At 45.4% G+C, this 27,230-nt stretch overlaps 2 protein-coding genes across 3 annotated transcripts in view; one reads left to right on the top strand and one right to left on the bottom strand.

The window, feature by feature from the left end:
- Nucleotides 1-27,230, top strand: part of LOC115382203 (NLR family CARD domain-containing protein 3-like) — a 617,169-nt gene that overhangs the window by 177,732 nt on the left and 412,207 nt on the right. The gene's annotated exons all lie outside the window — the stretch shown is intronic.
- Nucleotides 522-25,780, bottom strand: LOC115382187 (protein NLRC3-like). Its single transcript, XM_030083876.1, has 9 exons — nt 25,701-25,780; nt 11,171-11,362; nt 10,901-10,999; nt 7,558-7,656; nt 6,618-6,696; nt 6,204-6,411; nt 4,087-5,890; nt 1,086-1,259; nt 522-885 (listed from the first exon to the last, which is right to left on the bottom strand). Exons 1-9 carry the CDS (start codon nt 25,763-25,765, stop codon nt 873-875), a joined length of 2,733 nt encoding a protein of 910 aa, XP_029939736.1. The 5' UTR covers nt 25,766-25,780; the 3' UTR covers nt 522-872.

The following is a 27,230-nucleotide window of genomic DNA, read 5'->3' as shown; positions in this document are numbered from 1 at the left end:
TACTACAGTGTTTATTACATGTTAGTACATTGTGTTAGGCTTTACCACAGTCTCAGGTGCATATTGTAAATGTATCGTTTCTTTTTTAGTTTCACCGTTATAAGTGTCAATGAACCTGCTTAGACACAGCTAAGTCTGCAGAGTCGTTGATATGAGGAAGCCGTTAACGTCCATAACGTCCGCAACGGCACAGTAACCTGCAGGGAGATTCAGTTTTTTTCCTCTGCTTTCTGTGAAGTGTGACGGAGCGGCCCATCACTGACTGTGGACAGCATGCTACATGCTAAATGCTACATGCTACATGCCACTTAGCAAACATTTTAATCCCCCTGCTTGGGGTCCTTTCTTCTTCTGGTGTTCAGTTGGCATCCAGCTTGAAGATTACAGGACGAGGCTGTTGGGCATCTTGAGGCTCCGTCTGCTGGAAGCCTTGAGACCGTGTTGGTCAGAGCAACGCATTGGCCCTGCTAAAGCACACACACATTTTAACATCTGACACATCACGCACACACCCATACCCTTTGGTCTGTTATGGAGGTCCTGATGGAGGCTCTGCTCTCTCCAAGCAGTGCTTATTCCAATGGAACATGGATACCTTTCACCATTCTTGTCAGGTGGTGAAAAACCCTCTACCATGTGGTGTGTGCTGCCACTCCACCAGAGCAGTGTCCACACCTTGGCCCCCCCTGAGGGGAGGACCCTCTATGTGCTGCTGCCTCCTGGGTGACGCCGGCACCTTTTTCTAGGTTTTACAGCATGAACACCGCCACTCCCCATCCACTGGGTGTGGTCCTGGACTCTGCAGAGGCCTCTGAGTGAGGTTGGTCTCTGGGATTCCTCCTGACTGAGTTGAGATTCATCTTTCAGTGCTTTCAGCACCGCCCCCTGGTGGTCAGTTGAGATGAAATAGAGTGAAATTGATGGAGGTTAATGTTATCTTTGCCTTGAGGGTTGTGCTTTTACTTTCTGGATAATAGTGGATGTTGAGACATTACAATGTTCCATTGAGATGTTCTACAGATGTTCTACAGATGTGAGGAGGAGAACAGAGAGTGGTGGGAAATATTTAACAATCATGTCGGAACCTGAGAGTCTCCAGTGAGCAGTGTGGATCCTCCACTGCAGCACAAAGACGTTCCACCTCTGAGTCTCCTGGACGGTTGTAGCTCAGGTCCAGATGTGTCAGACTGGAGGACTGAGAGCTGAGAACTGAGGACAGAGCTCCACAGCTTCTCTCTGACAGACCACAGCCGCTCAACCTGAAGAACAAGCAACAATGAAAACCAGCTGACTGGACATCAGGGACAGAATTGTGTGGGTTTAATATTAAGCTATAAATATTTTGCTGGTAAATGAATCTCTGCAGATAGTTTAAGAGTTTGTATTTAAACATTGTTTTGCCATCCTGCACCCAAAAAAAGAAAAAAGGATCAGAAAATTTAACATTTGTTGAAGTATGGAAAATAATTTTCATGGTTTTAAAAATTATTTGCATTTGTGGAAAAAATAAAGTTCTTTTGCAAACATCCTGTTCACAGATACAAACACAAAACAACATGAAAGACTGTGAAGTTCCAGTGGAGAACTCTGTCAGTGACGGTGAGCTGCCTGATCTGACCTGTTCCTACACAGAAGACACTCATGGACTCAGCTGCTGTTTGGACCACAATCACCACCTGCTGACAAACACACCCTGCATCACATGGCATTCTCAGGGCTGCACACTACACATTACTCAGAAGCCCGCCTGCAATGTCCCCCACCCCACTGAGACCATGAAAGGCCAAGGGAGGGCTTATGAACAAGCTCTGTCCAGACCGGGAGGACACTCCTGTCGGTGCTGCCCGCGGACTGGCTTTGGTTCTACTTCTGGGATCCATGGTTCTTGTGCTGGACCGTCCAACAGACTGTACTCAACATAGTCCTAGGCTTTACTTTTTATTGTCTCATGCCAGCTGTTGCCAAAGCTGTCCGTCCCTGGGAGAGGGATCCCTCCACACTGTGGTTCTCCCCAAGATCTCTTCTTTTCCCACTGGGGTTTTGGAGTTTTTTCTTGCCGGATGTGAGGGTCTAAGGCGGTGGTTGCTTCGTTTTGTCTCGTTACTGTGAATTTGACAAATGAACATTATGCTTATTGACTGTTTTTATTGTGTTAACATTGTGACATTGCTTGGTTCAGTCGTTGACGAGCTGTTGTGGACTGTTCATGCCACCATGTTTGTTGGTCTGATGTCAACGTTCTCACTCTGTTCTGTCTGTGGACTGTTTATATGGACACTACACTGTGATTCATTGTTATTATCAAAGTCATTATCTATCTTTGAAATTTTTACCAATCAATGTAACATCTTGAAGCCCTCTGAGGCAACTGTTTTTGTGATACTGGGCTATACAGAAATAAATTGATTGATTGAATGAAGGGAGGGTTTCCCTGCACCCCTCTTGTTATAATCTCCCATGTCTCAGTCAGATGTATAATGTCTTTTATGTCTGTGCTATCTGGAAAACTCATCTCCCCTGATGTTCTTTTCTCTTCTTTCCTGGAAGGATGGAGGTGTGGCGGTGCACTCGTTACACAGCGGCTCAGAGCTCCTACTCATCAAACGGCATTTTGTGATTGTATTGTACTTGTACTGTACTGTTCAATCACAAATAATAATTCTTGACACTTGTTCTGCTCTTAATAAGTTGTTTAGTGATTAGAGATTAATTGATATCTTCACATTACTTGTTGCTTCAAAGGAATTCTATATAGTTGATTGTTCATCTTTGTGATAATGCTTTTATTTTCGCACAGGAAGTAGCACCAGAAGTGAGAACTAATGTCTGGCAGCAGTGAACTTGGAGCAGATGCAGCATTTCTTCTCTCATCCTGTCTGTTGAGTGTTTTATTGTTGAGTCCACCAGAAAGCAATCGCTGTAAGTTATGTGTGAGGTTTATAAGTTAAAGGTGCTGTAGGCAGGATTTTGCTAGTCAATGCTAATTTTTCTGTGTTTTCTTTGGATTAAATGTTAGAGTATCCATTGATAATCCTTTAGGAGTGTAGCATAATTGCACTACCGCCAATGTGCAGCGTTTCCTTCTGTCTCTGTTCTGAGCTGAAAAGGAATCTCGAAAGCTCCAGGTATCTCTGACCAATCAGAAGAGCCCCTGAGGCTCTAACCGTGATTGCTCGAGGGGCGTTCATTGCACGTTCTTGTGGGAGGGGCTTAACTTGCGTAAGGGCGTGATCTCAGAGAAAACAGGACAGGATTGGCTGTGCTGGGTTTCAAATCACCATCTTAGATGGGTCAAATCGCCATCTTGCTTAGGTAACCCTAAGCAAGATGGCGGAGATGCGGAATCCTGACTACAGCACCTTTAATAAATTATGTATGAAGTTGTTAGCATACATGCTAACTCAGGCAGTATGTGCTAATGCTAACCACTGTGGCAGTTGGATCCATGTACTAGCTTCGCTATGTTGATCTGCATATCCAGCCAGTTCTAACAGGACTCTTTGTGAGATTCTGATGTTTAGATCAATAATTTTTTTATCTTTTCCTTTCTTTCTTTTTTTCTGTATTTTCACTCTGACTGTCAGTGACTCACCTGCATGAAGTCATTAAAGGAGCAAGGCTGCTGGTTTTCCTGGCTGTCTAAAGAGTTTGGCTGACTGTTTAATCTGTTAACACTGTGGCAGTAAGAGAAGGCAGAGAGAGAACAGTACAACACTCATTTACTTTTTTAACCCATGTTGAAATGTTGTAACTCTACTCCCCTTTCACAGACTGCAGGGGGAGAATCCCATCTGTTTCATGATGAAACTAATTTTTTTGCCATCAAACAAAAAAAATTGAACTGTAACTTTAGAGTCTTTAAAGCAGTTTTGGACTTTGAAGCTGTGAACTGAATGTGTGCAATGGAACTGTTTTTTTTTTTTTGCTTTTATTTTGTGCATGTCGTTTCTTACAATCAGAAAATCCCTTTGCCACAAATTCAGGAATTAAAAATTTTTAGGCAGAATTCTTTGACTGGATGGAAAACTTGATGTGGAATAAAATTGAGCCCATAGTTTAGCCCATATTTGTTCCTGAAGTACGTACAGAGCTTTGTTGGAGGCTTTGACCACTGGCAGCAGCTTCAGAAGAGCCTCCTCTGAAGCAGAGTATTTCTTCAGATCAAACTCCTTCAGATCTTCTTCTGATGACAGTAAGATGAAGACCAGAGCTGACCACTGAGCAGGAGACAGTCTATCTGTGGAGAGACTTCCTGATCTCAGGGACTGTTGGATCTCCTCCACCAGAGAACCATCATTCAGTTCATTCAGACAGTGGAACAGATTGATGCTTCTCTCTGCAGACAGACTCTCACTCAGCTTCTTCTTGATGTACTGGACTGTTTCCAGATTGGACTGTGAGCTACTTCGTGTCTGTTTCAGCAGACCTCGAAGGAGACTCTGATTGGTCTCCAGTGAAAGACCCAGGAGGAAGCGGAGGAACAAGTCCAGGTGTCCATTTGGACTCTTCAAGGCCTCGTCCACTGCTCTCTGATGGAGATGGTGGAGATTAGGTTTCCTCTTAATCATTTTTGACCCCCTGTTGGGTTGTTTTTGTTCATGCAGGACGTTGATTCCAGAGTTGATGAAGGTCTGATGGACATGAAGAGCAGCCAGAAACTCCTGAAGGCTCAGATGGATGAAGCAGAACACCGTGTCCTGGTACAGGCCGCTCTCCTCTCTAAAGATCTGTGTGAACATTCCTGAGTACATTGAGGCTGTTGTGAGATCAATGCCACACTCTGTCAGGTCTGATGGATAGAAGATCAGGTTTCCTTTCTGCAGCTGATCAAAAGCCAGTTTTCCCAGAGACTCTATCATCTCCCTGCTCTCTGGACTCCAGTGTGGATCTGTGGCAGCTCCTCCATCATACTTGACCTTCCTGACTTTGGCCTGGACCACCAGGTGGTGGATGTACATCTGAGTCAGGGTCTTGGGCAGCTCTCCTCCCTCTCTGCTCTTCAACACCTTCTCCAGAACTGTAGCAGTGATCCAGCAGAAGACCGGGATGTGGCACATGATGTGGAGGCTTCGGGAGGTCTTGATGTGGGAGATGATCCTGCTGGCCTGCTCCTCCTCTCTGAACCTCCTCCTGAAGTACTCCTCCTTCTGGGGGTCAGTGAACCCTCGGACCTCTGTCACCATGTCCACACAGTCAGCAGGGATCTGATTGGCTGCTGCAGGTCGTGTGGTGATCCAGATGTGAGCAGAGGGAAGCAGTTTCCCCCTGATGAGGCTTGTTAGCAGAACATCCACTGAGGTGGACTTTCTAATGTCAGTCAGGAAATCAGCCTTCTGAAAGTCCAGAGGGAGTCGACACTCATCCAGACCATCAAAGATGAAGATCACCTGGAATTCTTCAAAGCTGCTGATTCCTGCTTCTTCTGTTTCACTGAAGAAGTGATGAACAAGTCCCACCAAGCTGAACTTCTCCTCCTTCACTACATTCAGCTCTCTGAAGGTGAATGGAAATATGAAGTGGACGTCCTGGTTGTCTTTGTCTTCAGCCCAGTCCAGAGTGAACTTCTGTGTCAGGACTGTTTTCCCAATGCCAGCCACTCCCTTTGTCAGCACTGTTCTGATTGGTTGAGATCTTCCAGGTGGGGCTTTAAAGATGTCTCCTGGTCTGATGCTTGTTTCTGCTCTGTTTGCTGTCCTGGATGCTGCTTCAATCTGTCTGACCTCATGTTCCTGATTGACCTCTGCAGCCCCTCCCTCTGTGATGTGGAGCTCTGTGTAGATCTGGTTCAGGAGGGTCGGCTTTCCTTGTTTAGCGACTCCCTCTAAGACATGCTGGAACGTCTTCTTCAGATCACATTTCAGCTTTTGTTGGTAGACTCTAGCAGAGGTCCCTGAAAAGAAGACGGGAGCCAGATTGAGATAAGTGGATTTGACATTGAATGTGACAATGGAAGTGTCTTAGTGAGAATGTTTCTCCTCCATCAGCTTCATCCAGCTCCTCAGTGGAGACCAAACAGCCTCTGGTCTCATGAAGAGCAGAGTTCAGGATCTCTCTGGGTGCTGCTTGTTCTGGACTTCCTGCCTGTTTCCCACTGTGTGTGTGTGAGCTGGAAATGAGCTGTGTTCTTTGGATGGACTCTGTTTCTGCTGCTTTCTGCTGGAGCTGAAAACATTTCAGTGTTTGATGAGATCAAATCCTCTTACTGCTCCACAGACGCTGAGCCAGCTCCTCCTGCTTCATCCTCCTCAGGAAGTCCAGTGTGATCCTCAGAAATGACTCTCTGCTGCTCCTCTGCTCTTCATCCTCATCCTCCCTCTCACTCTCTGAGCATGCTGGGTAATCTGGACTCAGGAGCGTCTTCATCTTTTTCAGCTCCTTCCTCATGAAAGTCACCATGTTGTCCTCCAGCATCTGGAACAGAGAAACATCTGGAGGTGACTTTGAGCTGGAAATGAAAACAGGCTCAGATGCTGATGAACTTGAAGTTTGTTGCTATGGTTACCGTTACACATTGCTGTTACCACTGCAGTTACTACCAAAGTTACAGTTACTCTCACAGCAACCTGGTGTGTGTCACTGATGTGACAGTAAAGTGCTGAATGGAGACTTGTTCTCACCATAAAGATGGAGTCCAGATGTGTTTGATGCTGAGGGGCGGAGCCTCCATGGAGAACCTGGGAGCTCTGCTGGCTGACGCTGCAGAAACATGTTGACTTTGTTCAAGCTGCTGTGAGCTCTGATGATGAATCCTGACACAAACACTGATTCTCACCCCTCATCAGCAGGTCTTGGTCCTGATTTAAAGTCAATGGGTTTATCCATAGACCCGTCACTCTTCATGGACACTCGGCTGGATGGAAACCCAGAGTCAGAGCTGGAAACAAACACAACATCAGGAACAGACTGACTGGAAAAATGGAGGAACACTGGAGAAGAAAGAGAAGAACTGGGACTTTCAGATGGACTTTGATGATTCTCTGAGTCACAACTTTGTCAAAATACTGAGAGGATTTTTAATAGTGAGAAACTTTAGCAGTATTTTAGGACTCAGACAGAAAAGTCAGTCACTGCTTTGGAATGAAATGAGTTCTGGTGTCATAGAACCTTCTGAACTAGATCTTAGAAATCCAGAGGTTTGAACTGGAACTCCTCTCTCAATACTAAATCTGTTGTTGGAGCTGTGGAATGGCAAATGTTCTTGTTTGCGATTCAAAACTATTTAACAATGTTCACGTTACACTGTACTGAATTCAGAAGGTGATTGGATTATTTTGAGGATTTTTCAGGAAATGTAATCTTAGAATAAATTTTTACTTGTTAGTGATTTTAACTGAAGTTGTTCATTGGAAAAAAAAGAGAAAAGAAGGAAAACAAAGAAAAAACTTGAGAAAAACTAAACAGATGAGAAGAAAAGAGAATAAAGAAAGGAGACTGTTTAAAGCTCATCATGATGAAGACAAATGCAGTGAGAGGGAGACAATAATATGTGTCATGTTCAATGAACCATTTAGTAAAGAATGACAGAAAATACACAACAGCAGATGAAAGAAAACCTACTGAGACTCTGAGGAAGGAGATCCTCTGAAATTAACGTATTTGCCTTTGGACCGGTCACTCCTCATGGACACACTGCTGGGTTCAGATCCTGGATTCATCCTACAAGAAAACACATTCAGCTTTGAGAGAATGAGAAACAAGAAAGACTGATTATCATTATCTTCATGATCTGATTCCACATGAGGACTGAGAGGAAAATGTCACATCACTTTGTTCTACTGAGAATGTTGGAGAACAAAGATCCCATCAGAACAAGATGAGCTTCTCTTCACTGGCTTCCTGTCAGCATCCCTGTGTTTCATCTCATCAGTCATGTCTCAGTTTATTCTGTAGTTGTATTTCAGGTGGACTCCTGAGTGTGTGAGACGTCCCTCTGTCCTGTTCTACTGTCCCTCACTTTATGAATGTCTCTGTTGTCCATGAAAGAATCATCCATCAGTGATCAGAGTGAACATTCTGTCTGTTACAGTAGAAGTTGTGTTCCCTCCACCAGACGTCCAGAATTCAGAGATCCTGGGTTATTTTGGTTCTCAGCTGAACTTTTCTTTCTATTCTGGTCATTTGAGTCCAGCTGAGGGTTTAGCAGCATATTGAAATCCCTGCTCAGACAAGAGGACCATGAGTTTCTGCTGCCTTTAGTTTGAACACCCTTTTCATCAAGGGAGTGTCATTTTTTTGGGGGGGGCATATACATTAAATAACTCTGTTTCTCTTTTCCCTGATGGAGGGGCTCCATCTTTTTGTGGCCCTTCTTCTCCACTCGTCCCCCTCTCATTTGGAAGTTCTTTGATGTTACTGTACTGTAGTTCTTATAGCTTCTGGTCTCTGTTATATATGTTGCTGTCCTGCAGGTCCGGCCTCACATGTCTCTGATATTGTAATGACACTCAGTGTATGTCATAATATTCTTCCTCTGAATGTAAATGGGCTCAATAATCCAATTAAGAGGAGTAAAATAATAATGAATAAAAGAAAAGGTTGCTATAGTATTTTTGAGTAGATTTGAAAATCAGACGGAATATACCAGAACCACAACAGACAGCTGGCCACAGATATTGCGACACTTTACGGCACAAACCACGACACTGCCATAGATATAGAAACAGTGGATGCCATAGATCTATAAAGAATAGACGCTGTATCAACAGTCGCCTGCTCTACTGTTATATGTTTAACAGTAACATGAGAAACATCTGCAGCTATGAAACACAGTGAACTGTGTCAGCTCGAGTTTTATTAGCTTGCTAAGCTGTCAGTAACAGGGATGGGCAACTGGCGGCCCGCGGGCCACATACGGCCCACACTCTCACTCTGTATGGCCCTTAAATTCATTTTTGAAAATGATAAAACGTGTCTTTTGCTGCACTGAATCAGTTGTAATGACATACTTTGGCCACCAGATGGCACCATGAATGGCGACGCCCTTCTTTCCAGCAGCGTTCTCCACCAGTGAGGAAGAGAGAGACATGACCCATGGCGAAGAACGAGGGAAAAAGGAAACTAGACCAGGAAAACTGTGTCTTTCAGGTTAAATGGGAAGCAGAATGTCTGTTTACAGAATTTAAAGGCAAACCTCTGTGTTTGGTCTGCTTAGAGACCCGATCTGCAATGAAATATTTAAATCTCGGTCGCACAAAACATAAGAGCCCTTTGCACTTGGAAAGAAAACAGTAAGTGGTTCTTTTTTTGTTGGCTTCAAACCTTTTGTATTCTCATTTCAAAGAAGATTACAACTTTTATACATGAACGTGAAGTTTTTGCACCGTATGCTTTTCCAATAAACTTGTCTTATACAAACGTGTAAAATGTCAGTTTTATCATGTCTGGTTAAGCCTGCGGTCTTATGAGGCCCTCTGGTAGGGTTGGCAAAAACATGTGGCCCTCTCCATCATTTAAGTCGCCCATCCCTGGTCTAAAACATGCAGGATGATAAATGGACCTCCATAGAATATTGCCCCCCACCCCCACCCCCCACTCCACCCCATCTAAGTGAACATCTATTTGATATCAATGATGCTTTTTTTTATTTTCATAATTCACAATATGTGTGTTTTTTCAACAGAAAAAAAAGGGAAAGAAAATAAAGAAGTCATTGAATAAATGATTTCTGGTTGCAGTATTTAAAATTCCATCTATATTAGTATTTCAAACTGTGTTCATGTTTAAGTTAAGAGAAGAACAGGCTGTCCAGACACAACTGTAGTTTAGTAATGTAATTAGTAATGTAATGAAAATGTGAAACATCCACACCCTATAAACATGGTATTTAAGTGAACACCAGGATTGGCCAATAGAAAGAATAATGTGATTATGGTTATGAGACTGAACGATGTTTGAAAAATGTCATGGGGTGACAAGAATTCCACTAAAGGAGGTTTTCCCACCCACATGCAAAGGTCCTGACTCCAGTAAATATTGTTAGTACTAACTGGGTTTTCTTCCTGGACTTCCAGCAGCGGTCATGGCCGAGGCAGACGTGTGAATCCTCAGCTCCACCAGACCCGGAAAGTTTTAGCCTTAAAAGCCTCAAAATCAAGAAAAGCCTCCAACAAGGGGACCGAGTCCACATGCAGAATATGAAGACTGACTAAAGACCAACATGATGATGACCTCTGACCCCTGAGAAGACCAGAAGCAGGCCACAGAGGCCCTCAGAGCCCAGACAACCGGCGGCCATCCCAAAGCCCAGATCCAAGCCCCTCCCCCAGGCAGACGTCCACACACCGGTCCAAGAGGGGGCAGAGAAAGGCCTCAGCTGGGACCCGGGCCCCAGGAGATCCAGACCGGCAGGTGACGGCCCCACCGGGCGCCGGACCCCCAGGGGGAGCAGAGCCGAGAGCCAAGGGCCCAAGAGCTGACCCCCCAACTCAGGCAGAGGGCCATGACCATCATGACCATACCGAGAACCGGCTCCCATGGGCAGCTACCCACCCCAGGCCAATGCCCCCCCCCAGCATTCCAGCTGTGGCCCCTGAGATCCAGGCTAGAACAACCCCCCAAAACCCTCCAATCCTCACCCACCCATGGGAGGCCAGGGAAAGCTGAGCCCCACATCCAGGACTTTTGTTGCAGGGAATTTTATCTTACAATAAAGTGTTACATTTTTACTATTCAGTGATTTTATATGAAGTTGGTCATTAGAAAAAAAAAGAAAAGAAACGAGGGAGATAAATAAAAAATAAAACAGATGAGAAGAAAATAGAATTAAGAAAGGAGAACAGTTAAAGCTCTTCATGATGAAGACAAATGCAGTGAGAGGGAGACAATAGTGTGTGTCATGTTCAATGAATCATTTAGTAAAGAATGAGAGAAAATACACAACAGCAGATGAAAGAAAACCTACTGAGACTCTGAGGGAAGAGATTCTCTGAAATGAATGTATCTGTCATTGGACTGGTCACTCCTCATGGACACACTGCTGGGTTCAGATCCTGGATTCATCCTACAAGAAAACACATTCAGCTTTGAGTGAATGAGAAACAAGAAAGACTGATTCTCATTATCTTCATGATCTGATTCCACATGAGGACTGAGAGGAAAATGTCAGATCACTTTGTTCTACTGAGAATGTTGAAGAACAAAGAAAAAGTAAAGTCTTCTCCTCATCATTCACCTGTCCTGCCCCGTGGGAGACCAAACGCTCTTTGTGGAGGGAAGGCTGGGTCCAGGTCCAGGTCCAGGTTCAGGTTCAGGTCCAGGTTCAGGTCCAGGTCCAGGTCCAGGTCCAGGTCCAGGTTCAGGTTCAAGTCCAGCTGCTGCTCCTGATCCAGGACCAGGAGGGTCTGAAGTTTTCTGTTGACTCATCCTACAAAACAAAGAAACACACACAGCTGTGGTTCAGTGGGGAGAGCAGTCGTCTCACAATCGGGAGGTCGTGGTTTCAATTCCTGTCTCCCCCTGTCTGCATGTCGAAGTGCCCTTGGGCAAGACACTGAACCCTGAACTGCTCCCAGTGTTGTACGTCGCTTTGGACAAAAACGTCTGCTTGATAGAATTGTAGAACAAAGTTCACCATTGAGTGAATGAGAAAAACAAGAAAGATGGATAAGTGTGTGCACACACACACATATCAATAAAGACTCATCATAATCATGAATTCCTCTTAATATTTAATGTTGTTTAACTCTGACACTCCTTCTTACGGAGCCCCTTAGGTGACATATTGTATATGTTGGTTTTTTCTCTGTGTTGTATTTTCTCTCCTTCGTGTTTGTGTTTTTTTTTCTCCTTTATTTTTTCAGGAACACTTTTGTCATTGTTGCTGTTGACTTTGTCTTTTCTCCTCCAAGCTGTTTTTCAAACATGCAGAGCGTGTTTGGCCCGAGCAGTCTGACCCCCAAATTCCACCGGACGTGAAAGCGCCACACCGCGCTCTCGAAACGTACTGCACAGCACTGAGAACCCATTCTCTTCTATCAGACAAATTCCACCGGACGCGTGGCACACACCGCATCCCAGAAGCGCCGGCGTGCGCCACGGCACAGGTGATTCGCTCCAGGTCTATTTTATGCGCCACCACTTCAAAAACTCATAAATTCACTGTCGTTGAGAAAGCACCAGACAGGAAGTTAAACCGGAACCTTCAAAATAAAACACAATGCACGCCCTCACGCACCTAATATTTTCCTATATATTGTGCGCCGCCTTGGGAGGAGAGCATCAGGTCAACAGGGTCCCAGACAGTAGCAAACGTGGAAATTACCATTTTTTTTTATGTAGAATAAATCATACAAAAGTAACAATTGGATTAAGAAAAGCTCTCATTTTAGATCAAAACATAAGTCATGCACATGCCCTTGTTAGAAGTTCTATAAATAGTGCTGCTCAGTACGTTTCAAGAGCGCAGTGCGGCGCTTTCGCGTCCGGTGGAATTTGGGGGTCAGACTGCTCGGGCCAAACACACTCTGCATGTTTGAAAAACAGCTTGGAGGAGAAAAGACAAAGTCAACAGCAAAAATGACAAAAGTGTTCCTGAAAAAAAAAAACAAGGAGGAACAAAACACAAACACGAAGGAGAGAAAATACAACACGGAGAAAAAAACAGCTGATACAATATGTCCCCTAGGGGGCGCCATACCTTCTGAACCAGACCAGCCTCAGCCTGACAAACACACATGTAGAATAAGGACACGTGACACGGTGGCTTAAATCAGGAAAAAACTGTATTCAGGAACCAGGAACCTTCATCCACCCTGTATGTGCAAAGCATTCTGGGATACGAAGTCCTCTAGTCCTCCTGCTCCTCCTCCTCCTGATGTGACTGAACTGATCCTGTTCTCCAAACTGTTTGAAGTGGTCTGATGAAACCTGCTCCTGTTCTCTGGTTCCACAGTCACAGCCAGTGTTTGATCCACAGGGAGAACATGGAGTTCCCTTTTCACTGCTGTGTTCAGAGAGCTGAGATCTACACATGTCCTGGAGGCTTTCTGGCTCAGGCTGTTGGAGGAGTGGGTGGAGACACAGTCCATGGTGGAGAGGGGGGAGAGGGGGGAGTGGCTGAGCTCAAGGTTCAAGGTGTGTCAGAGCTGAACTACATTAAACATTAACAAGAAGCCTGAGGCCACCTTCACAAGGGGTTGAGTGTGAGTGTGTGCGCATGTCAGTAAAGATAAAGACTCATCATGATCATAAATTCCTGTTAATATTTAATGTTGTTTAACTCTGACACTCCTTCTGAACCAGACCAGCCTCAGCCTGACAAACACACACACACACTGTAAAATGAATAATGTCCTCATCAGGACCTCAGCCCACCACAGCCAAACTGATTAATCCAGGTGTGTCTTGTTTAGACTGCTGCAACAAGACACACCTGGATTAATCATTTTGGCCAATAATGCAAGACAGGAAATGAATGTGCACAGCTATTTTCAGGAAGTAGTGGAGCTGTGAAAATGGCCCATTATAAGAAAATGGAAGAGTTTGGGAACAACAGGAACTCAGCCACGAAGTGGTCGGCCATGTAAACTGAGGTTAGTGGATGCTGAGATGGCTAGTTCAAAAAGGTCAGCGACTTTCTGCACAGAGCTCCAAACTTCATGCAGCTTCAGATTAGCCCAAGTTCAGAGTGCAGAGAGCTTCATGGAATGGGTTTCCATGGCAGAGCAGCTGCATCCAAGGCACTCATCACCAAGTGCAATGCATAGCACCGGATATAGTGGTGTAAAGCACGCCACCACTGGATTATAGAACAGTGGAGATGTTCTCTTGGGGGAGGGATTACGCTTTTCCATCTGGCAATCTGATGGATGAGTCTTGGTTTGGAGATTGCCAGGAGAACGGTACATTTCGGACTGCATTGTGCCAGGTGAGGAGGAATCATGGTGTGGGGCTGTTTTCAGGAGTTGGGCTTGGCCCCTCAGTTCCAGTGAAGGGAACTGTGAATGCTTCAGGATACCAAAACATTTTGGACAGTTCCATGCTCCCAACCTAGTGGGGACGGATCTCGCGAGGATGTTCTGATCTCGCGAGAAGTGAGAGGTTTGATTGTGCATGGCGGCAACTCGCTGCTAGATAGAAGCGCAAAACAGAGACAAACAACTCGGTTTTATTATAGATTTATTTAAATCTAAACACACGCACACACACCAACCCCACAGCCCGCCAGTCATAGTCCTATACTGGTCGAGTCTCCAGCGTGGAACACCTCGAGGACTTCATTGACCGGTACTTTTTGGAGTACGTTATGGATCCTACCGCTCCCCCGCCAGCTGACAACCCGGCCAAGAGGCGCAAAAAGAGGGACTCCTCCACCGACACTGCTGACCTAGGGGCCAGTAGTGACGAGGTAAGTGTCCTAGAATCTATTAATAAAAAACTTGATTTACTGTTTGTGCTCCATCAGGAGTTCCGGGATCTGAAGGATTCGCTGGAATTCACCCAGCAACAGCTCCTCGTCCTCCAGCAGGACAACGCCGAGCTCCGCTCAAGCCTCTCCTCCGTCTCCGTGGAGGTAGAGCAGCTGAAGAAAAGCAACCGGGAGCTCAAAGAGACCATCCTGGACGTCCAGGCCAGGTCCATGCGGGACAATCTCATCTTCTCGGGGATCCCCGAGAACGCCCAGGACGACCCGGAGGTTCAGGTGAGATCCTTCCTAGTGGACGCCCTAAAGATGTCGCCGGAGACCGTGAAAAACATCGGCTTCCACAGAGTCCACAGACTAGGACAGAGGAGTGGAACCAGAGCCCGACCCATCATCGTTAAATTCGAGAAATACAAGGAAAAAGTTGTGGTGAAGGGAAGAGGACGGGAGTTGAAAGGAACCAACTACGGTATGAACGACCAGTTCCCCCGTGAGATTAATGAGCGGAGAAAAGTCCTCTACCCGATCCAGAAGAGCAGCCGGGAGAAAGGAAAGAGAACGTCCCTGGTAGTAGATAAACTCTACATCGACGGCCAGCTTTACCGGGACACTTCAAAGACACCCTGGCTCTTCTAAGGAAGCTAAGTACTGACAAAACACACATACAAATCACCATTAATCACCCTTACCAGTATAAATATATCTGTTTATATATACAAGCTTGCTTATTTGTAAACTTATTTATATAAACCTGGCAATTATTAAGAATAGTAATAATAAAATCGATAAACCACAGTTACAAAAATAAATGATCAAGAGATTAGAGATTATATTAATAGAATACTATAACTTAGTTTCCTTGGTTATATCTTTCAATCTTCATTATATTTTCTTTTTTCCCTGTTACAATTATATCAATATTTAAAGATTTTTACACGGATAAAACTAGATATGAAATAATAAAACTGAATATTTAAAGAAAAAAAAAAAAAAAAACCATCTCACATGGTATACACCTTGGTACATTGTTATCCCCACAGCAGGAATGCTGCTCCCTGCACCTTTCGATCTCCTCCCTCTTCTCCTACTTCCCACCTCTATGTCCCTCATCCACTCACTCCCTCCCCTCACACTCACCCCTCTGTTGGAGCTGACTCTACACTCATTCATCGCCTACAAGCACAATTCTATGATTCAGGGCACTATACTAGGATATCTTATTATAAATTTAGTTTCACTGAACGTATGGGCTATAATTGACAGCCATCATACAGACATCATTAAATCCATATACCCTCTCGTAACGAATGCTTACACTGTCTTTTAATGGCAAAAATAACCTTTGTTTCTTGGAATGTGCACGGCATTCGCTCACAGGCAAAAAAAACTAAAGTTTTAGACTACATAACAAAGCTGAGAGTAGACATTATTCTTCTGCAAGAAACCCATTTACTTCAAACCGAGGATAAGTCACTTGTTACCCCAAATTTTCAGCAGATTTTTTCTTCTTGTCATAACAGTCGACAAAGAGGAGTATCTATCTTAATTCACAAAAAACTTGACTTTTCTCCTAAAAAGGTTATAACAGATGCAGAAGGTAGATATGTCATAGTTCAGGCAACAATATTTAATAAATTATATATTATCTCAAATCTTTATGCTCCAAACATTGATGATCCTGTTTTTTTCCATACAGTCTTCTCTCAATTATCTAACTTATCAGCAGATTCAATAACCTTAATAGGAGGAGACTTCAACACAGTCCTTAATCCTTTGTTAGACCGTTCTGGAATAACAAAGAAAGTGAATGACTCGAACTCAGCAAAAATTATTCAAGAATATATGGAGGATTTTGGGCTTAGCGATGATTGGAGACTTAAAAATCCCCAAAAAAGAGAATATACATATTTTTCTTCAGTACACAAATCTTTTTCTAGAATAGACTTCTTTCTTACAAATAACTCAATTATTAATAAAACCATTTCTAGAATACATCCAATCATTATCAGTGACCATGCACCGATAACGATTAGCCTCCCCATCGAGCCCCAATACAAACCACCCTCGACTTGGAGATTTAATCTTTCGTTACTAAAAGACCCTGAATTCGACAGAGTGATAAGGAGGGAATGGGCAGACTTCTTGATAATAAACGACGTCCCAGATATATCTCCAACTTTACTCTGGGAAACAGGTAAAGCTGTGATGAGAGGCAAAATAATATCATACTCCTCATATCAGAAAAAAAAAGAGCAGAAAAATATAACAGACTTGGAGAATAATATTAAAATGCTAACAGACAAATATGCAAATGATCCACAAAATGATTTATGGATAAAATTACAGAACTTAAAGACAGAACTAGATGAAATTTTATCAAAAAAAACTGAATTCATTTTACAACAGCTGAGATATAAAAATTTTGAATTTAATAATAAATCAGGTAAGTTTTTAGCAAGTCAATTACAACGAAACAAAGAGAAATCCTTAATAACGGCAATTCAAGACCAGACAGGAACATACACACAATCACCTCAGGAAATAAATCAGATCTTCTACAATTTTTTATAAAGAATTGTACTCTAAAACAGGAAATCCAACATTAGAAGATATTCAAACCTTCCTGAGTGATCTGAATTTACCACAAATAACCACAGAATGCAGAAACATTCTGGAAGCTCCACTGACTGTTGACGAGCTCCAGAAAGCGGCCGATAGCATGTCTGCAGGTAAAGCCCCAGGTCCCGATGGCTTCCCTATTGAGTATATACAACACTTGTGGTCAATCTTATCACCTCTGTTCTTTAGAATGGTGACAGAGATTAAAACTAGTGGGAATATAAGACCTGACATGAACACCGCTGCAATTAAACTATTATTGAAACCAGATAAAGATCCATCTCTTCCTGCCAGCTATCGACCATTATCTCTAATAAATACTGATATTAAAATAATAGCTAAGGCGCTAGCATCTCGACTGGAAACAGTAATACCAAGTATAATTCATTACGATCAAACGGGATTTATAAAGGGACGGCACTCTAATAACAATGTTAGGAGACTTATTAATCTAATCAGTTTAACACAACGCAATAGTAAAAAAGCAGTAGTTTTATCATTGGATGCAGAAAAGGCCTTCGATAAAGTTAATTGGTCGTTTCTTTTTGCCGCACTTCACAACTTTGGGTTTGGACAGTCATTTATCCAGTGGATTTCAGCTCTATATAACTCACCCAGGGCCACAGTTACGACAAATGGAATACAATCACAAAGTTTTGCTCTACAGCGAGGCACTAGACAAGGCTGCCCACTCTCACCTTTATTATTTGCTATCTTCATTGAACCATTAGCAATAGCTATCCATCAAAACACCAAAATCAAAGGCATTACGTCAACTTTATCAGAACACAAAATTAATTGAAATGCGGATGACATCTTGCTGTATCTGCAAGAGCCTAATACATCAGTTCAGGAAATATTTAAACTTCTTACAAACTTTTCTAGTCTTTCTGACTATTCGATTAACTGGTCTAAGTCTGTATTACTACCAATAACAGAGAATGCATGGAATCCCGCAGCTCAAAATTCTTTCGCCATCGGTAACATAAAGTACTTAGGAATAAATATCTCACCTAAACTACCGGAATTAATCCAATTAAACTTCACTCCACTCCTGGACAAAATCTGTAATGACTTAGATAGGTGGAACAACCTTCCTATCACTCTGTTAGGACGTATAGCCACAGTCAAAATGAAAATTTTACCAAAAATAAATTTTTTTTTTCAATGATCCCATTCAAACCTACCGCAAAATGGTTCCAGTCATTAGACTCGGCTATTATAAAGTTTTATGCTAAAAATAAGAAACCAAGAATAAGTCTTGCTACCCTCCAGAAATCCAAACTAGAAGGAGGGCTAGACGCTCCCAACTTCATGCAGTATTATTTGGCTAATCAGCTACAATTTGTCAGTAAGTGGATGAACCCTACTGAGGAGTCTACTTCCTGGTTAGAACTGGAACAGATTGACTGTAATAAAATCCAACTTGCCGATTTGCCCTTTATAACTACCACCATAAAGCACCATAGCTGCTTCAAGAACCCACTGATAGCCTCTACATTATCTGCATGGTGGAAAGGTCTGGAAACAACAGGATCCACCCTGGAACCCTGCGCTCGCTCTCCGATCTGGCATAACCCTGACTTTGTAAATAACAAAACAACACTATACTTCAAAACATGGGAAGAGAAGGGAATCACACATCTCCATCACATCTTTGACAACAATGCACTGATGACAGACACCAAGTTATTTCAAACCTTTCAAATAGCAAAAAATAACTTTTTACCGTATTTACAATTAAAAAGTTCAATCAAAAAAAGAATATCTATACAGCAGAACACATTAAATCCACCGGATTTGATTACTCACCTTAATAAAATCACTCCAAAAAGTAAGAAAAATCTCTCTAAACTATACAAGCCCCTAATAAACACAAACTTAGTACACCTGCCAATCTCAAAATGGGAAGAAGATCTGCGTTTTTCTTCTAGTGTAGATTTCTGGACTAAGATATGTGAAAATATATTCAATATGACCAGAAATACAAACCTTCAACTGATCCAATATAAAGTTCTTCACAGAACACATATAACTCAGCAAAAAATGAAAAAAATGGGCTTCTCTCAAACAGACATTTGTATTCAATGTAACTAAAACATGATGGATACCTACCTCCATGCTCTCTGGCTGTGTTCACCAGTCCACAGCTTTTTGTCAATTGTTATTCAGCAACTTTCCTCCATTTTGAACTGCAGGATCCCTTTTTCACCCAATTTGTGTCTAATCATTGATTTAAGCAAAATGGACTGAATCTGTCACAACCATTGCTCGTTGCTTTAGCCATCGCTAAAAAACAATTTTGCAAAACTGGAAAAATAAACAATCCCTCAATATTAACCAATGGCGAAATATTCTCATAGAATATATTTTATTGGAGAAAATAGCTTCCACCAAAAAACAACTGACAGACTTTACAGAAAAATGGTTACCATTTTTGTTATGTTCTGTCAAGAACTTACTGTGGGTTTTATAACTAAAAGAACGAGAGAGCCGGAACTTTGTTAACCATTTATCCGAAGCCAGGAACAAATCTCTGTGCACCCTTCAAATAGGTCCGTGCAGCAACACATCACAATCTTCACTAATATTGCATTACACAACACCTCCCCCTGAAGTAGAATCTCCCCTTACATCACAACAGTGTTTACATGACCTTTTATCATGACATATCCACATTTACTCTGCATAAACATTACTCTCACATTAATTCCCAAAATGTCTTATAAATCCAGACGTCTTGGAGGACGTGAGGCTCTGCCAGATGCAGTGATGTATGTGTTGGATGCATCTCGATCTGCATGTGTGTGTCTGTGTGTTTCTGTAGTGGTGCGTGCAGGTGTGGCTGTGTTACCTGGCACTGGAGTGACCTCAGGTGTATTGATTATGTCTGGTGTAGGATCGGGGTGTTGACGCTTTCTGCACAACTGTCCCGTGCTGGTTTTCTTTGGGCAGCCAAACCTCTTGGCCTGACTGCAGCTGTGGCAGGACCCGAACTCTGTGGCGCTGGTTGTACCGGCGCTGCTGCTTCTCCTTCGCCCGCCTCTCCTCCTTCCGGAACCGCCTGATGTTTGGCCACCGGGGACGAAGCACAGCTGCAACCTGGGGGACGCCTGAGCGAATCTGCCTCCCCATAAGGAGCTGTGCTGGAGAGTAGCCACTCTCCAGGGGTGTGGCGCGGTACGTCTGCAGTGCCGCTGCCTTGTCGCCTTTCCCTTTCCACAGCCCTTTGACCGTGGCAACAGCCCGCTCTGCCTCGCCGTTGGCCTGTGGGTATCTGGGGCTGCTTGTGACGTGAGCAAATCCGTATGCTCTGGCGAAGGTCTGGAACACTGAACCGCTGTACTGTGGCCCATTGTCGGACATAACAGTCTCCGGTGTCCCATGGCGACTGAAAACATCCTTCAGAGCCGCCACTACTGTTTCAGCTGTAGCTACTCTGAGGTGTGCTACTTCTATGTAGCGTGAAAAGTAGTCCACCACGAGCAGGTAAGTGTCATTTTCCCAAAAGAACAGGTCTGTGCCAACACGTTGCCAGGGTCTCTCTTGCACTGCTGTCGTCAGCAGCGGCTCTTTCTGCTCTGCCCGATGCTGTGAACAGATGTTGCAGTTCTCCACCATTTGCCTGATATGGACTGACAGTCCCGGCCACCAGACTGACTGGCGGGCCCTAGCTCGGCATTTAACGACACCTTGGTGACCACTGTGCAGCTGCTGCAAGATCTCCCCCCTCAGCTCCCCTGGGATGACGATGCGTTGACCTCGAAGGAGCAACTGTCCATTCAAGGTGAGGCTGTCTTTTTCAGGCCAGAAGGGAGCCAGCTCGTGGGGTAGGGTGTGTCTTTCCGGCCACGCTGTCTCGCAGTATCGAATCAGCTGTGCACAGATTGGGTCAGCTTGCTGCTTTGCTGCTATCTCTCTCAGGCGGTGTTCTGTGGCAGGGAGGCTCTGTCTGACGGCGTCCAGGAACACTTTGACCTCAGCCTCGTTCTCCTTTTCCTCCGCCGTGAAGGTGTGCTGGATTGGGGCCCTGGATAAAGTGTCTGCAGTTATCAGGTTCTTCCCTGGCACATGCACAATGTCAAACGAAAATCTCAGCAGTCTCAGCCTGAATCGCAGCACTCTCGGTGGGAGTTCGTCAAGAGCTTTGGTGCTAAGCAATGGCACTAGGGGCTTGTGGTCTGTCTCCAATCTGAATTTCAGTCCCAGCAGGTAGGAGGACAGACGTTCACATGCCCACGTAGCTGCCAACGCTTCCTTTTCAATCTGAGCGTAGTGTCTTTCCGTGTCTGACATACCTCGAGAGATGAAGACGATTGGCTTCCATGCACCACCAGGCTGCCGCTGGGTGAGGACGCCCCCCAGACCGAAGGATGAAGCGTCTGCCGACACGCACGTCTCCGCTGTCGGTGAGTAGGCCGCCAGCACCTGTGTGGAGCTGAGCTCGGACTTGAGTCTTTGGAAAGCTTCTTCCTGCGGCACTCCCCAACACCACTCATTCTTTCCACACAGCAAGTCTTTGATTGGGCGAGTGTATGATGCAAGGTGTGGGAGAAACTTACTGAGGTAGTTCGCCATGCCCATCAGCCTTTTCACTCCCTCGACGTCCGTTGGGGCAGGCATGTCTTGTATTGCTCTGATTTTTCCAGGGTCAGGTGTCACGCCGTCCATGGAGACACGGTGCCCCAGGAAAGTAATGCTGTCCTTGCTGAACTCACATTTCTCCCCATTCAATGTCAGTCCTTCCTCCTGGAGTTTCTTTAGGACCTGATTGAGTCTCTCATCATGCTGGGCCTTGCTGTCCCCATACACCAGGATGTCATCAGCGTGGCACACTACGCCTGGACAGCCCTCCAGCATCTGGAACATGCGTCGCTGAAAGTGTTCCGGGGCGGAGGAAATCCCAAACGGCAAGCGATTGAATGCATACCGCCCTAACGGGGTGATGAAGGTGGTCAGCAGCTTGCTTTCCTCTGCCAGAGGGATTTGCCAGAAGCCAGAGGTGGCATCCAGCTTGGTGAACACTTTCGCCCCAGCCAGCATGCCCAGGGTGTGGTCGACAGCTGGGAGGATGTGTCGTTCCCTCTGAACCCACCTGTTGAGGTGTGTTAAGTCCACACACAGCCGTATCTTGAGGTTGGGCTTCGGCACCACGACCAGCCCGGCACACCAGGGTGTGGGCTGTGTTACCCTGGAGATAACACCCATGCTGACCATGCGATCTAGTTCGGTTTTTACTTTGTCGCGGAGTGGGAGGGGCACGCGGCGTGGAGAAGACAGCGCATATGGGACAGCATCTGGGTCCAGGGCGATGGTGTAGGGCTCCTTTAATTTCCCTAGCCCAGTGAACACAGTGGGGAACAGCGCCTTGACGTCCTTCTGCTGTGCTTCCACCGCATGGATGCGCTGCACCAGATTGAGGGCCCTGATCGCTGGGAGGCCTAACAGGGGCTTGGACAGTTCATTCACAACATACACATCCTGTTCAGTTGTTTTGCCCTTCACTGTCAGACTCCCTTTAAAACACCCCTCAACCTCTAGCCTATGTTGCCCTGGGCCATACAGCATCTTTCTTGTCTGCTGCAGTGCCCCGTGGACCCTGCTGGAGTATGTGCTGCTGGGAATCGCGGTGACTGCAGCCCCCGTATCCAGCTTGAACTCTGTCTCCTGTCCATTCAGCAGCAACACACCGATCCATTCATCTTCTCCACTTGACCTCACTTCTCCCAGGAAAGCGAAATCCTCCTCTTCCTCACATCCCATGTACCCCTGCGTGATATCGTGCACACCTTTGGCTGACCTGCATGCTTTTGCATAATGTCCCTTTTTGTGGCACTTTCGACATTCAGCATCACGGGCCGGGCATTCTTTCCATGGATGTTTTTTAGTGTTCCCGCACTTGCCACAGTGAGCTGTCTGGCTGTCTGTTTTCTCATGCAGAACTTTGCGCCCCTTCTGTTTCTTTGTTATGGCTTCTACTTGTCCTGCTGTCTGCTCGGCCACTCTCAGCACCGGCTGTTGTTTCTTTACTGCTGCACTTTGTTTAACTTGAGTCATGGCTTTTTCTAGGGTGAGTTCTGCATCCAGCTGTAGCCGCTCTGACAGCCTGGCATCTAGGATTCCCACCACTATTCTGTCCCTGATTAACTCTTCTCTCAGGGTGCCGAACTGGCAATGTTCAGCCAACTTGTGCACTGCAGTAATAAAAGTCTCCACACTCTCACCCGGTTGCTGGTTCCGACGGTTGAAGCAGGCTCTTTCATAAATCACGTTCCTCTTGCTGACAAAATGTTTTTCAAATGCCGCCGTGATAGCCTCATACGATTTCTTCTCAGCTTCTGTCAATGGCAGCACATTCAAAACATCCTCCGCTTCCTCCCCCGCCGAGTACATAAACGCATTCACCTGAAAGTCCTGTGACTGCTTGTCGAGCCCTGATGCGATCCTGTAGCGGTCAAACCGCTTGATCCACTTCGGCCATTCCTCAGGTTTTGAAAAATCAAACTTACTCGGCGGGAGGTACTGAGGTAACGGCGGCTGCTGGATGGCCAGCTGCGGCTGAGCTTGTGCGTTTTGTTCGCTCATTTTCCTCCTCCGTCGGCTTACTTTCGCTTTTCCGTCGTCACGGTTCGCTGCACTGAAGCACTACCACTGATCTGACACCATGTTATGTTCTGTCAAGAACTTACTGTGGGTTTTATAACTAAAAGAACGAGAGAGCCGGAACTTTGTTAACCGTTTATCCGAAGCCAGGAACAAATCTCTGTGCACCCTTCAAATAGGTCCGTGCAGCAACACATCACAATCTTCACTAATATTGCATTACACAACAATTTTTATTCATTAAATATAAATATGATTAAAAAAATAATCTGTGAGTGAATGCCGTTAGTGCATATCATTAATAAATAGCTGAGATTATTTGTGTATATCCATTTACATCTCACCCAACTTAATGTAAGGATTCTTCTTAATGGTATCTTCTATTTTTCTCTTCTTTCTCTTAGAGGAATGACTGTCAGAGTCCGGATGATGGTTTGATAGGGGCTGCCTGATCTGTTGCCCTTCTGCGTGGCGGGGCTCTCGGTTGTCTTGTCTTGTGCCTGCGGGGCTGCCAAGTCTTGTTGCCTCCCTGGGGCCTCGGGGGTGGTGGGGGGCCGGGGCGTTCCACCCGCGCCTCTCTCTCCTCTCCGTGTCCTCTCCTGCTCCCTCCGTCCTCTGCTGCCTGCTCTCTTGCCTCTGTCTCTGTGTCCTCTGGGGGGCCGGGGGCCTTCCTCTGCTTGCGGGGGCGGCTGGGGGTCTGGCTCTATCTTTGGGTTGGCGCCGGCATCAGCCTGGGGGGCTAGTTAAGAGGGAGGGAGAGGAGTTTTTTTTTTTTTTTGACAGGGTGCGCCCCTTATGTGGTGGGGGTCCGGTGGCGTAGGGGGTCAGTTGCTGGGGCGTCCAGTGCATTTCCCTGGTCCTTCACCTTGGCAGCTCCTCCACAGGTCAGTCGGCCTGTGACGTCATCTGGGCGGCTCTGGGTTCGGTGGACCGGGCTCGGCATCTTGGTCCAATTCGGGAGTGAGGGTCCTGCCGGGGGTTGTTTTGTTTCCCGGGGGTCTCCCCTGGTCCTCTTGCTCTCTGTGCCTGGGCTCACGCCTTGCTGGGGGACAGTCGCCACGTCCCATCCTCCGGTGGTCCTGGCCAGGCGGGCTGGACCTGCACGGGCCTCACCTCATGCATCACAGACACAGTCACTTTATGCACATACTACATGCTGCACGTCACAAGAAACCCGTCACGGGGGGGTGCCTCCTTGCCTCCCTCGGGGGGGCCCTGGGGGGTTGGGGGCAGGTGCCCGCTTGCCTCCGGGTCTCCGGGGTGGCGGCCTTTCTCGGTTTCCCCCCTGGGTCGCGGGGCGTGGCATTTCGGGGGCTCCTGTGGCTAGTTGGTGTCGGCTGGTGCCACCCCGCTGTTCTTGGTGCAGGACTCTGGACCGTTTGGGTAACATCACATGCACGTCTCTATGATCACTCCAGCCTCTGCTCAGACTCACTGTGCAGTGTAGAATCTACCAGAACACGCTGGTTGTTCCCCCACACTACCCAGACACTGGTTAGTGTCCTCTGTCATCTGTACCTTCAGCTCTATCATCTCCATCGAGTTACTCCCCCCACCACCCCACTCCCCCACCCTCACAACTTTTCACAACCGACACGTGGTGTTACACTGCCGTCTATCATAGGTATGAGGTACTAGACCTTTTACCTCTGTAAGGGCTGGTGACGGTCACTAAATTGCAAATAGAATAAAATTGCAAAGAGATCTTGGAAGTTGACAGCAGGTGTTGTTTGACTTCGAGATGAATGCAGACAAAAAAAAAAAAGTAATAAAGTTTATTGGGAAAAAAAAGAAAATCAAGTCTAACAAGGTAGAAATATAAGTCACTAGTTATTTTATGTAGTTTTTTTGTCCATTGAGAACCACCCCCAATTATTTTGTTCAGAATGAAGAACCCATAATATATTTGTATCCTGTGCATTGCTGATTTTGCCAGACAACAAAATAAAGCACAAAATGAGAGAAATAGAAGGAAAAAAAGACAGAAGCAAGGAAAATACTGGTTCATCATGATGAAAACAAATGGAGTGAGAGGGAGACAATCGTGTTTGTCATGTTCAATGAATCATTTCGTGAAGAATGACAGAAAATACACAACAGCAGATGAAAGAAAACCTACTGAGACTCTGAGGAAGGAGATCCTCTGAAATTTGTATCGACGTCTTGGGACTGATCATTCTTCATGGACACACAGCTGGGACCAGGTCCACATCCAGGTCTCGGTTCAGATTTGGGTCCAGGTCGTGGTTTCATTCTACAAGAAAACAGACTTAGATCTGAGTAATCACAAACAACAGCAATTAAATGTTCAGTAAAATCCAGTGAATAATCTGACTGGTCGTCTCTGCATCTCAACAAGAGTCATCAAGATCAGATTTGTTGACTGGTCCTGATTGAATGTTTGTCTTCTGATCAATTCACCCGTCATGTCCTGATGTGTCTGTGTCTTAAAAAGTTCCGAGAGTGGAATTTCCTATGTTTATGAGTTCTTCTCTGGTGAAGGTGATCAGGGAAGGATTGCAAAATTGCTGAACAAAACAAGAAGAATGTGAATTCAGAGAAAGTGAAGTACCGAGTCCGAAATCCGCGGCGCCATAGTGGACGCAGGCCAGGTTCAAGTTCAGGTTCAGGTCCTGCTTCTGGTGCACTTCCAGGTAAGTCTGTTGTCTGCTGACTCATTCTGAAAAACAAAAAATACAATTTGTGTTGAATGAATGAGAAAAACAAGAAACGTGGATAGGTACTCTGTCAGCTCAGGGACCCCGTCACTTCAGGTGTACATCCTATTTCCTCAAAGTGAACAGCGACAAAACAGAACTCTTCGTCATTTCTACCAAATCTCCCTTAAGCTGAGAGTTTCTCTCTCATGGACTCCCTCAGTGTCCCTCTCCCCTCAGGTCAAGAGTTTCCACAGCTCGCTTTTGCTCCACTCCCACGTCACTGATTTGACTCGGTCTGCATCTTTCCATTGACAGAACATTAATCTCCTCCTCCTCTCTCTCCACTGCTAGCCTCATCTCCTCATAAACTGACGATTGTAACACTTTTCTCTCTGCTGTCCTTCACAAATCCCTCCACTGGTCCAGAACTCCACCTCGGCATCATCCCCAGAACCCTGTTCTTTCACCACCTCCAACAGCTTCACTGGCTCCCAGTCCTCTTCCTGCGCTGGCTCTCAGAGGAGGCACACTTTTTCTGTCACTCCTGCTTGCTTCTCCCCCTCCCTATTGTCTCTGCTTGCTGCACTTTTGTCTCATCTGTTTGAGTGGAGTAATCACTTGACTTTTTTTTTTTTTCGAAGAATCCAAATATATCAACCATGGAATTGATCAGTTGATCTCTCAATGCAATTAATATGATTTTTTCACAGAGGAGCGCAGGAGCGGGGGAGCCTGCCTGTCCAGATGGGACTCGGCATGCTGGGTATGTGATGGAGTCCCGTGGTCAGTGGAGGGGGGTCATATGCTTAGCATCCCTGTCCGTTGAGGACATCATAATGTATACATTTTCAGATTCCTGATGATCGGTCTGCTGCTGATTGGCTGGTGCTGTGGTCTGATCCTCTGGAGGATTAAGAAAACTGCCACCATAAAAGACGTCCAAGGGAGGACGGTCTATTCAAATCAACAGGCAAAAGTTGAAGATGACC

Source organism: Salarias fasciatus, chromosome 23, assembly GCF_902148845.1.
Source record: "Salarias fasciatus chromosome 23, fSalaFa1.1, whole genome shotgun sequence".
NCBI classification, from domain to species: Eukaryota; Metazoa; Chordata; class Actinopteri; order Blenniiformes; family Blenniidae; genus Salarias; species Salarias fasciatus.
Note: the sequence above shows the minus strand (reverse complement) of the source record. Positions and strands in the feature narration are given on the sequence as shown.